Genomic DNA, 13,368 nt, shown 5'->3' with positions numbered 1-13,368 from the left:
AAGCCAGCGACCCCAGGGTTTCGAACCTGGGTCCTCAGCATCCCAGGCCGACACTCTTTCCACTGCACCACTGCCTGGTCAGACTATACAATTCCTACAATAAATGTATACAATATATATGATTGTCAAATATACCCCAATAAAAAAGAAAAAACTCAAAACTCTCTTTTATGGTAACAAGTTTGCTTTTCTCTAAGCCAATAAAATACTCTATGGTAAAATGATAAAGATAAAGGCTGAGAATAGGTTTAAATGTGGTTTATAAAATTAGAATGGGCAAACCTGCGTTTACTTATTGATTGAAAATATCCTAGAACAGGAGTTACAAATTCGGTCTACAACTCAAAATCCAGACTGCCCCTTAAGTTTTTTTGTTTTTTTTACATTTTCTAATGGCTATAAAAAAGTCAAATCAAAGGAAGAATATTTTATGACATATGAAAGAATATTTTATGACATATGGAAGAATATTTTGATATATGAAAATGATATGAAATTCCACTTTTAGCGTCCATAGGTAAATAGACTTTTACTGGAACATGTACTGTCTATGTTTGCTCCCACACTACGATGGCAGGGTTGAGTAATTGCAACAGAGATCTATGTGGTGTTCTCATTGTTTTGCATTGGTGCTTAGCACATTACAAATGACAGTGATGCAGTTATAACTACCAGCATTTTTAATGCCACATAGATTATCATACCATAATACTTTTGAGTTTTTTATCACCAGTGCATATCCATACTGTCAGAATGAGAGAGAGAACATCAAATGTCATGTATTTAAGTCACAGTGAAGTATGAATTATTTCGTTATTGAATGAGATGGCAAAGCATTGTGTTTAATATTCAGTGACACTGTAGCTGTTCTCAAAGAATACTATATATACTGTAAATACCAAACTAAGTACTCTTTTTAGACATTTATTTGAGAGAAGGAAAGAGAGAGAAGGAAAGAGAGAAAGAGAAACATCAATTAGTTGTTCCACTTATTTCTGAATTCATTAGTTTATTCTTGTATGTAACCTGAACCAAAGTTGAACCTGCAACCTTGGGCATACTGGGATGACACTCTAACAAACTGAGCTAACTGGCCAGGCCCAAACTAAGTACCCTTTACAATATTCTTAATTTGTAGAATGCAGTGACCAGAGAAATTAGAAAATTTAAAATAAGGTATCTCATTGCAGCAAAATTTCTTTACAAAAATAAATGAAAATAAAGCTGTAAAGCAAGTTTCTGGGTGGTTCATTTGTTAACCAAGCAAAGGAAGTCTTTTTATTAATGGATGAGTTAATGAAATTGTTTTTGATTTATCTGCTGAAGAGATGTGTTCAAAGTAAACTTGTTTAAGATCATTAGCCTTTTGATAAGAACAGTTGCTTGAAAGAATTGAGAACATTGGGAACATGAATAGTCAAACAAACAAACAAACACACAAACAATCCAAGGAAAAGAATGCTGAGTGGTTTTCCATGGCTCTTGAAGGGTCAACAGATGTTACTGATACTGCCTAGGGATTGTTGTTTATTTGATAAGTCAATGCCAAGGTCAAAGCATCTGAAGAATTAGTTTCTATAAATAGCACATGTGGACCAATTACAAGAGAGAATATTTTCTAAGACATTAAGAAAACATGATTTCAGTACAACCCAAAGTAGAATATGCTAAGATGTGTTTGAACTGCTGATGGTAAAAATCTGTAGAGCAAAAAGAAGGCTTAGTTGGTCAAATTTACAATGCTTGTAAAAATGTGAAATGTTAAAACCTATGGTTATTTACTGTGTTATCATCAGCAGGTACTTTGTGAGATATATTTGACTCAATCTTGTGAACCAGTAGTGTCAGTTAGCAGTTTGCTGGCTTAGCAGGAGTAGTTCTATTGTTTTTGAGCTCAGAGCTGATATTGAAATTTTTCTGAATGAGAGGAAATACCCTCTACCACTATAGGGGGTCCTTGGGTAATGACAGTCTCACAATAGTCTCAACATATGACATTTTGAGTTTACAATGCTCACTCATAAAAACTCAAACTGAGACATGACTGTTTTAGCTTATGCAGTTAGTCTCGTACTTATGGACTATGTGGGCAAACTAGTTTGGTTGCATACGGCGAAAGAATGTTCTTTTTCTGTGGCTTAGTTGTGTTCTATGTTCTAGATTATGATTTTACAATTGTGTTAGGATAGGTAAGTGACTTAGGCAAGGGTATGTTATGACTTACACCAAAATTCGGGTTCTGTAAACCGAGGAACCTCCCCCCCTTTGTATTATAAAACACTGAAGGGCTTTGGGATTCAGTTTTTGTTGCAGACTTGATAATGCTTTGTAATGAATTCAACCAAAAATTGAAACAGTGCAAAATAAGTAGTAGGTATTCCCACGGTATATGAGAATCACTGAAATTTGAAAAAGCCTCCAGACCCAAGGACTGACCCAAGGACAGTTCTAGAGCAGTGATTTTTAAAGGGTGGCTCTTGGAGCAGCAGCAGCAGCAGCACTGACTGACTATTTATTAGCAATGCAAATTCTACTGAATCAGAAACTCCGGAGGAGGAAAAAAGAGTGTTTATATATGAAACATGCTTATGTAATTTTGATGACAACTAACATTGTTTGAATTATGGAGTAATATCAAGCTGCTTTATATATACATCTTGTGCTATCAAAAGGTAAGAAATAAGCAAGATCTCCATTTTCATATACATCTGCAAGAGATTTTCTGAGCTCTGAGATCAAACTACAGGTCCAACAGCTATTTTTTGGACCCCTAAGCAAGTATAAACAAAACTTCCATTTTCCAAAATTTATTCAGTTGTGCAATCAAGGAAACTCCACTTAATTTTCCATTGGAAGTGATTAATCAGCAATGTAATAACATGCTAAAAGGATATTATCAAGAGAAGAAGGACTCTAATAGGATTCTATCAATGCCTTCCAAGTGATAAATATGCTCAATGAAACTCATATTCTTCTCATGGATTAACATGTATTTGGCAATACCTATTTGTATTTCATACATTCATGGATCTTTAAAATCTACAAGTGTTTCAGTGGGTTAAGGTATTTCCACCATTATAAAAACTATGCACAAAAAAGCAAAACCAACTCTAAAATAAAACCCTACAAAAGCACATTAATTTTATTATAGAATATATTTAAGTCACTGAGTAAAGCTCTTTTTTATGAACACTTTTGGAAAGCTCACATTGAATTCCAGCACAGCTCTATTATCAATCTGAGAACAGAAAGATACATCAAGTAGGGCAAGGTCTTTACAGGATTCCAGGAGTTTTCTTAAGGATGCTGGACTTACCATTCTTGTTCCTGTTTAAGAAAAAAAACCAAAAGCACATCAAACACTTTAAATATTATTTATATATATATGTATATATAATGTTCTGATGAACAGCCCCTTTATTTTTTATTGTTTTAAATATATGTACTTAAAATAAACTGCCATTTAAAAATTAAAAACATTTGTTAAAAGACTTCATATTAAAACAGCCCTGTAAACAAATAAAAACTGACTTTTCCCAGACAGTTTGGCATTTTCTGTCAATACTCTCTCCACTCTCTTCATTCCTACCTCCTGCCCTTTCCAATCAGCTCCTCCAGACTTTACTAGTTCTGTCATCCCAGCTCAAAACTATTTAAATCTCCTTTTCCTTCATCCACGGGTCAAATGAGGCAGCAACGCTTACCGTGATTCAACCTCTAATTCTACGCAATGGAATTAATGAGCAGCTACCCAGTAGAAACCTCTGTTTCAAGCACTGGAGGTGCAAGGAACTCAGTGACCAGAGTGGAAAGCAGATAACTACCACACAGCTTGCGAGGCTGTACAGCCAGTGGTGGGTATAAAATGGCAGTACTGGAAGACAGGCAGTGGATGATGAGTACTATTTCATCCATGTTAAATCTGAAGTGATTATGGGGTATTCAGATGGAAGCCAAATTATTATTCAGCTCTGATGTCATCTACTGTAACAGAACTTTCTTTAGCTACAGCTTTACTGGGGGAAACCACAACTGGATTCCATGTATATCTGCTGGGATGGGGATTAGTTTCTGCAACGTTAACTCACGCCTTTTCTCTGAGAACTCCTTTCTACTCCCTACCTAACACGGGCTCTGGAAGCTGTAAGCACCCTGCCACCAACGCTGTGTTTGGCCCTCACCAAACCAATCCGGATTCTCCTGAAGATCCATAATTAGAATTTAGTAAAGCCTCAGTGTCCATAGGTCCCCTGAACTGAAGACACAGAAAACTGGGTTGGGTTTGTTATGTCTGGCCACGTGTATCTGGAGAAGCAGAGGTGACAAGCACGACAAAAGAGCAAGGCAAACCAAAGAGAGCAGCAGATGTAAAAGTCTTTCTGAGCAAATAAACTGCAGAGGGTGGGAAGGGGGCAGGATAGAGACAGGAAGAAAAACAGAAAATAGCTTCCTGCCTTGTGATGGTTTCCCAGTCCCTCCTGAGGTCTGACCATATAGCTAGCGCCTACCGATAGGACTGAGGGAGATACCTGTATCTTCACAATAACCTTCTTTTTCTTACGGTTAAGTAATCTTGAGGGGATTTCTGTTACAGGAGACCAGAGAACCACAACTAAGACACTTGGCTATGTGCTGCCTTTTACCTAGGATTGCAGTTACTTTCTATTTTCTATTTTCCAGTCTTGGTCATTACAACCTGAGTTTCCTAATAAATCAGGAGTCCCTAGAGAATGCCAGGAAAGGAAGTCGAGATTGAAGACTTAACGAGGCTAGGTCCCCCGTCTTAGGCTTCCAGAGCATTCTGTGCTTTGCTTTGTTATTCACTGTGACACAATTATGTTTTCAGTCAGTCTGCTCTTTCAGGGCAGGGGCCATATCCATCCTGTTCACTGACATATTTCCTCGGTTTAAAACAATGCCTGCCATGGTATTTGATCAATAAGGGTGGAATAAATGAAGAAATAAAGTGATGGTGGTTAATTTCCCAATGCCATGACCTTGGTTTGGACTCTTATTAGATGGATTATTGCAGCTAATCTCTCTGATTTTGATCTCTTCTTTCTCCAGTTCACCTACTAGTTTCCAGATTAATATTCCTAAAACACAGCTCTAAATATATCACTCTCAGCCCTAATTAAAAACCTGAAAATAGTTCCCCCTTCTGTGCAGATTCTTCACCTGGTATTCAAAACTCTCCATCAAATTAGATGAACTAACCTCTGAAGATATTCTGTATTTTTTAACTCCTATGCTTTTGCTTCATTCTATTTATTCTTCCTAAAATGCCCTTTGATCCCTGTTTCCTATTCACTTTTCAAGGACAGCTTTCAAATACATATTAACCTTTTAAATTATACTCTCTTTTCTTTGAGCCCCATCAAAATGGACTTGCTTCTAGTTTGTATTATGTTTATATTCTGGGGTGCACAAAAGTAGGTTACAGTTATAATACAGATAAATAATATAATAAGAAATAATAACACAAGAATAAACTGTGCTTCATGTACTCACAACTATAAATCCACTTTGGCCCACCAGTACATACTTGTTTTACTACTCCTTGCTAGGTTGTAAACCTGAAGGCAGGTACCGTGTCTTACTCAGCTTTGTACTGATCAATGTTTTCAGTAGGAAAAAGGTATACCACTTAACCTTCATACGTGCTAATCACAAAATGACAAGTAAAGTAATTGGCTATCTGCTTGGTTTAACTAAGAATCCTTAAAAAAATAAAAAAATTAAGGATGAAAAGAAACCAAAACAATAAAAATGATGAAAATGCAGCCCAGTGTTCAGGAGCACAGACTGATTCAAATCCAGATTCCCTTTTGGCCATGAGACCCTGGGCAAGTCACTTAATCTACTTCAACCTCTTTATTTATTTTTTATTTTTTGTATTTTTCTGAAGCTGGAAACGGGGAGAGACAGTCAGACAGACTCCCGCAAGCGCCCGACCGGGATCCACCCGGCACGCCCACCAGGGGCGATGCGCTGCCCACCAGGGGCTGATGCTCTGCCCCTCCGGGGCGTCGCTCTGTTGTGTCCAGAGCCACTCTAGCGCCTGGGGCAGAGGCCAAGGAGCCATCCCCAGCGCCCGGGCCATCTTTGCTCCAATGGAGTCTCGGCTGCGGGAGGGGAAGAGAGAGACAGAGAGGAAAGAGAGGGGGAGGGGTGGAGAAGCAGATGGGCGCTTCTCCTGTGTGCCCTGGCCGGCAATCGAACCCGGGACTTCTGCACGCCAGGCCGATGCTCTACCACTGAGCCAACCGGCCAGGTATTTCAACCTCTTTAATCATGTGTAGCTAACACTAATGACTACCTTGTAAGGTGGCTGTGAGGATTAAGTCAGTTAAAATATGCTCAGAACAGTATAATGCATACAGTAAATTGCTGCTTACATTATTAATTACCACTGATATTTTTTTACTGTGTTTTTTATATTTGAAATACAATTTTCCAATATATTTGTGCGATGGCTGTCCTCCATTTGTAATTAGTTTTGGCATAATAGATAATGACACTTCCTTGCTCTTATGATCATGAAAGTTACAAATGTTTTCAAAATGTCACTGTGCTTCTTACCTAATTCTCTTTTCTGTCTCTATCAAGCAATTTATACACTTAAACGCCAAAGTTAGGCCAGCTGACAACCACGCCCACTGCCCATCACAGCTGTGCTGTGGGGTCAGGGGGACCCGACGTCTCTGGTGCTGCAGCACCTCCTCCAGACCGGATCCTCTTCCTTTCCAGCGCAGGAGGATTTTCTCTTTTCCTTTGTTTTGGATGGAGAGCAGTAAAATAGATTCTAACCAATGACAGCACTATCCTCTGAAGTGAAGCCTGATGCAATGAATAATGCACTTTAAAAGGTCCTGGTCATCCTTCATTTTCCCTGTGAATTTATTACTTTTTCTTGAGTTTTCCAAAATATTTCTCTTATAAATACATCTTTAGGCTAATTCATGGGGGAACTGGGGTAGGAAGAAAAAGAAACAAGCAAGGTAGGTAGGTGTGGTGTTACCAAAAAATGGTACTGACTGTGAGGCCAAAACCCAGGAATCTGAACTCCTGCAATGCCACATATAAAAAGGCAATGACGTCCAACTCCCTGAGCTAGGAAAATTAAGGAAAATATAACCTAGATGAGTATGTAGCCCAACGCGTGCATTTCATAGGCAAGAATTTCTCCTTAAATTTTTCGGTAAGAATTAATTTCTGCCTAGAAGTAGCCTGAATAAGTAACAGGCAATGATATAAGAAACCTCTACAAATGCGTCATAAACCTGGACTGTGAAGAGATTTTAACTAAAACCACAAACACAGGTGTTAAAAATCTTCAGGTTTTCTTTTTGTTGAATGTTTAGTAAACACAAAAAATATAATTACAACTTCCTGGTTTAATCTCTTAGCACTAAAGGATTACCACAGAACACAGTGCAAGGGCTATGTAGCTTCACAAAGTAACAACTGTGTAGGCAGTTTGAACTGTGGCATTGCTAGGACTTCTGGCTAATGTAAGAAGTAACGAAAACTCACAGAGTCCCAGGCTGAGAAACTGCAATAAGGACACAAAAATTCCAGAACTGAAAACGATTTTCATGATCTCTGCCTTGGGGTATTCCTAAAAACTAGAATTATTAGGGATGGAGATTTTATAATATATTTTTTTGTATTTTTCTGAAGCTGGAAACGGGGAAAGACAGTCAGACAGACTCCCGCATACGCCCGACCGGGATCCACCTGGCACGTCCACCAGAGGCGATGCTCTGCCCACCAGGGGGCGATGCTCTGCCCCTCCGGGGCGTCGCTCTGCTGCCACCGGAGCCACTCCAGCGCCTGGGGCAGAGGCCAAGGAGCCATCCCCAGCGCCCGGGCCATCTTTGCTCCAATGGAGTCTTGGCTGTGGGAGGGGAAGAGAGAGACAGAGGGGAAGGAGGGGGGGGGGGTGGAGAAGCAAATGGGCGCTTCTCCTATGTGCCCTGGCCGGGAATCGAACCCGGGTCCCCCACACGCCAGGCCGACGCTCTACCGCTGAGCCAACCGGCCAGGGCCTATAATATTTCTTAATCAAGCTTTTACTATATACATATATATCTTAAATTCTTTATACAAATAGATTAATTTCTTAAATGTCCTTAATAAAAATGGAGAACACAGCTCATATAAATTCTCACTCTTTTTACTAGACTAAGAATTAATGCTTATTTAGAGCTTTCTGATGGGTTCAACCATAAAATACTGTTATTATCCTCACTCTTTACTCAACTACAGATATACAATTAACCTACTTTGTCCTTCCTATCAAAGCAAACAGTCTTATCAGGAAAAATTTTTATTGTACCCAAGAACATTTTTTTTTCTTGTAAAAAATCTGAAATTAGCTTTTATGTTAAGGCTTTAAAACAAAGTGATATTTTATATCCTTACCTAATATGTCCAGTTGCCGTAATCTGGTACAATTACAGGCCAGTTCTTCGATGTCTGTGTCACACACAGACCTATTGGCCGTGAGAAAGAGTTTTTGCAAGTTTGGGAGCTGGCGTGCCAGTCTGGCGAAGCAGCCGGTGCTACTCTGCAGAGTGGGGCACCAGCCGAGGTCGAGCTCCTCCAGGAGCGGACACCCTGAAGCCAGTTCTGCTATCCCATTCTCAGTGATGTTCTTACACCTCCACAGATCCAGGGTGCGCAGCTTTTTACACTTGGCTCCTACCATGCTAGCTATCACATCATAGTCTTCAATCTGGAAATCAAATAATTCCAAATTTTTAGGTATTACACTCAGAAATATAAACTGTTTCAAGCGAGTTAAAACATTCTTAATCATGTCCTACTGTTTGCTTCCACGTAAACATACCCACATTCTCATTAATTCAGATCTGCCCACTCATCCCACAGACTTGCCGTTTCATAAAACAGCAAGTGTAATCACTTACTTAAAAATCTATTTAACAGAACTCTAGAGAGAGGATGTTAATGAATGAAATCGTCATTAATGAATGAAATCCAAAAGTAGTCCAAAGTCTGAAATCTCTCACACAGAATCTGAGGAGTCCATGTCGGCTCGGTATGCCTGCCACCTTGACCTTGCTGTTGCTACTTGCTGGCAAAGCCTCGCTTCTTCTGTTTTAAATAAAATTAACCAACTTTGGTAGAAACACAAGATCTCCCTGAAAAAGGCGTACACTTCACTAGGGTCTAAAATAGTATATGAATATGCCGATAGTACTAAGGAGGATATTAGTTCTGTGTTAAACGTGGCATTTGGGGATTGAATATACAATACAAAAATAATTTTCGATTACAAGTTAATTATTGTCAGTTATAGCAGGTATCCAATGATTTTACTTCAAGATCACAGAATAAGCCTTTATCAAGATTAAACATTTAAGTTAATAGGCTTTATATGCTTTAATAACATTTCTTTAAACAGGTTCTTAAATTTTAAGACGTTCATTTGATTTTGTTATAACCAAGGACCAAAATTATCACCAGAAGTCAAAAAGAAATAAAATAGCCAACAAATCCAATTTTTTTTCTTTTGTTTATTTGTTTAACCATATTCTCAACTACTATGTACCAGCATCACTTCAGATGCTAGGAACAACAGTGAACCAGCAAAGATTTTGTTTGCATTTTTGGAAAAGACATAAGACAAAAAAATGAGTAAATCCAGAGAGTGGTAAGGGCTGTGAAAATAATAAAACAGGATGATGTGAGAACAGTAGGAATGTCAGAAGCTGAGGGAGGAAGTGGCTGTGTTGGGATCTCCAGGATGAGCTCAGTGCCCTCAAAGAACAGAAATTAAGATCAGCACAGGTCTGGGTACTGAGGGAGCGGGCTGGCTGTGAGCATGGAGTTTCACTCAGGCTAGGCCACTAGGCCATGAAAGAGTTTTTATTTTAAGTGGCAGGGAAATCACTGGAGGGTTAGAAACAAATATGATTTATATGAGAACAAATAAAACCCCCTCCTAATTCGATCTGAAAGATGGCCTACAGTGGGTGAGAATGGGATGGCGGCCCAGTGAAGAAGCCTACTAGCTTAGAGGAGAGATGACAGGGGGTTGGATTAAGGAAGTAGCAGTGGAACTGGAGAAATGGACAGACTCGGGGCTGTATTTTGAGTCAATAACAAAGGCTTATGGACTAGATAACAGTGGTGATGGTTTCTACTGTTTTGGTCTTTAGCAACTGAGTAGATTGACATGATGCAGAAGCCACGAGCAATAGACTAGGAGGATATGACTCTTCACTCAGTGAGTGTGCCTGCGTAACACAAAACTGCAGCTCTGACAATTAGTGCAGCAATTTGCTTCTTTGGGAGGAAACAATCAAAAAATTTCTCAAAACTTATAATTCTGATTGCAATTATTTTGGTAGTCAAAAATACAATAGCTAATTGACCTTTCAGTCAGTTGACAGAAAAGAAACTGAGAGAACACAGTATAAGAGTATCAACTAAGAGCTGTCTATGCTGCTGTCCTGGCAACCTCTGGACCTTCTGTAAAGTAAAAATGGTATTTCTATGACAAGTATGAAATGTTTCAATCATGATAGTAGTAGTAATATCAGCGATACTAGCACTACTTCTGAACTTTAAGGTCAAGTCCTTAGTATTTTATTTCCTGACAACAAATATCAATGGTCACAATATTTAACTAGTAACTACATAGTTTAATTTTAAAATAGCTTATTTTTATAAAGCAGTATTTACCATGGTATATTACATATGAATAAATGTAATACAGAAAAATAGGTAAAGTTGGAAAACACTGGTTTAAGCAAAGGAAAAACACTTATTACCAGAGAAACTGCCAGTCGCATGGACCCATTCAGAGAGCCTGTAGCCTGTAGAGGGATCCAGCAGAAGCTCATGACATAACTCACTAAGGTAAGAATTGGGTCAGAAGTAAAGAAAACCTAATGCTGAATTAGTGGGATCTCAACATGTTTTCAGAGACCAGGATGGGCCTGAGCCTACAGTTGGAGATTAATTAGGCCTAACCTCCAGAATTTAACACTAGAGGGATGTGGAGACAAATAGGTCACTATAATTGGTCTCTTCAGCCTACCCTGCCAAACCTTGGGGCACCTCTGAAGTCATTATTGAGGTCTAAAAGGTGTTTAGATGGGATCTATTTTAGGTCTGTGACTGTACCTGTTGATTCCAAGTCTAGGACACCAGGAGAAAATGTCGAGAATCTTGCAACCATCCTGCTTATTCTGGTCTTCCTAATAAATGAATCAAAACTGGAATGGTTGGGGACCTCCTAAATCTGCCTTGAGGAGGAATGGATTGCTCACAATTATATTGGGAGATGCATTACCTGTGAGTGTGCACACATGCCTGTGAGTGTGCATACATACCTGTGAGTGTACATACATGCCTGTGAGTGTGCATACATGCAAGCGCGTGCATACACTTGAACACGCAAACACAAAGAGAGCTAAGTCCCTTGAGTGTCAGAATTACTTATAAGTCATACAATTTAGATGAAAAAGATTTAACTCATCCCATGAGCCCCTTCAATGGCATATAAATCATAATTTAAAGTTGGAAATGACTTTATAGAATATCTAGTCAAACAGTCTTGGCTTTTGGATTTAATGAACCAGTAAAATTGAAAAAAAATAAAAGGAGTTCCAACATAGACTACCCATCTTTTTATCTCACCCACTAAGGCCAATGAAACAAAAGCAAACAAACCTATCGACTACCATCAACATTTCCAGAAATAATCTCAGAACTTAAAAACTAAATTTAGCTTTGTGAAAACCTTACTGAACAACTGGCATTTGGGTGCGATTGATAACTTACTTTATAAAGAAACACAGAAAGGTAAATAACTGGTCTGAGATAACGTCTGACCTGAAGCAGAACCACACTCTTTCTACCACACTACACTCCTCTCCTTGCTCTCTCGGCTAAGTAACATCAGTGTTTCAAGGACACACTCTCAATTTAAGAACAATGTGTGAAAGTGGGGTCCAATAGTTGACCATAAGTCAGAAAAGCTGTGGTGGGTTTGGTGTGGGATGAGTCAGGATAAAATTCACCCATGGGAAGAAAAAGGGAATGAGCAATTGAGTTTAAAGAATTTTTAAATACTTACCATTACACAACTACCCAAACTGAGGTGTTGAAGCTCTGAACAGAAGTTCAAAATGCTGAGCAGTGCTGTTTGCTGCCATCAGGGACCATATCAGAGGCAAACAGGGAAAGTGAAAGAAAGTGAAACAAAGAGAAGAGGTCAATTAGACATTAAAGGCTGTCACTACTTCTCCTGAAACAGAGCTCAAAACCTAGGTTACAGACACCACAAATGCCATTTAATGAGTCCCCAGGTACTCCTCCCATATTGATTGGCTTGGAGTCAAGGTAATTATTACTAGTCTCCATGTAAGTCGTCAGTCTGTACATGGTTTTGCATGCCCTAAAGATTCCTATATTCCCTGTGCCCTCTAATTTCACTTCCCAAAAGTAAGCAATTTGAAAGTCTCATTAAGACTGAACAACAAGACAAGCTAAACAACCCCTCCCTCCAAAAACCATGGCAGAAAACCCCAGAGTGGGCTAGTGACACTCTGAAGAACCGCAGCAGCTCTGACATTCGCTGATCAGCTGCAGCCTGATGGAACTGCCAATAGAGTCACCCGAAATCAGGACTGGGCTGGTGACTTTAATGTCAAAGGATTCTCTTTGCTGACAAGGATCCCAACCACCATTGAGCACCTGTCACTAGCAACATGCTGACTGAAACATATATAACATGCACTTTCAAGTCATGTTCCTGCCATTTCAGCCCATCTATCCTGATCAATGCAATGGAAACAGTCTTATCATTAAATAAACCCAAAGAAACGCTAGGCTGCAACATAATCCTGGTATCTAAAATATCTCATAATAGTCATAACTTCATTTCCATGACATCTGCCATGAAAACTTGTGGAAAACAATGCAAAACATTTAAATTTCTCATTTTTTATTTTATAAATTAATAAAAAAACTACTTCAACTTATGCAGCCAAATTTCTTTCAAAACAATTGAACTAAATCATATCTAACAAAATTAAGATGATATACAACCCATGTTTAATCTGTTTCAAGAGTTCAGAAACTGAAAAATACCAGGTGGGGAGGGAATGACAAATATGTCAATGACAATACATAACATCCTGTTCAAACCCAGATAAGAGTCTCATTAAGAAAATAAAGTAATAAAGTTTTTCAGATAAAATAAACTTAAGGCAAAAATAAAATAACAACAGTTATAATAAGCCCTAGTGAGATAGTAAACAAGTGAAATATCACTGTTGGGCATTTGTTTAAACTTAGGAAAAAAGGTTTATATTGATTTTATGCTTAAGT

The 13,368-nt window shown here is 38.7% G+C and overlaps 1 protein-coding gene across 4 annotated transcripts in view; it reads right to left on the bottom strand.

Moving 5' to 3' along the window:
- Positions 1-3,116: 3,116 nt before the first annotated feature.
- Positions 3,117-13,368, bottom strand: part of FBXL4 (F-box and leucine rich repeat protein 4) — a 78,778-nt gene continuing 68,526 nt past the window's right edge. For all 4 annotated transcript variants that reach the window (XM_066358842.1, XM_066358841.1, XM_066358844.1 and 1 more), the window contains 3 exons: positions 12,113-12,184; positions 8,428-8,740; positions 3,117-3,327 (listed from right to left, as the gene is read on the bottom strand). In XM_066358842.1, coding sequence (XP_066214939.1) covers positions 3,164-3,327; positions 8,428-8,740; positions 12,113-12,184 — 549 coding nt within the window. In that variant the 3' untranslated portion in view covers positions 3,117-3,163. The remainder of the gene's footprint in view (positions 3,328-8,427; positions 8,741-12,112; positions 12,185-13,368) is intronic.

The sequence above is a fragment of the Saccopteryx leptura genome, chromosome 1 (genome assembly GCF_036850995.1).
Source record: "Saccopteryx leptura isolate mSacLep1 chromosome 1, mSacLep1_pri_phased_curated, whole genome shotgun sequence".
NCBI lineage: Eukaryota > Metazoa > Chordata > Mammalia > Chiroptera > Emballonuridae > Saccopteryx > Saccopteryx leptura.
This window is presented reverse-complemented; position numbering and strand designations above follow the sequence as displayed.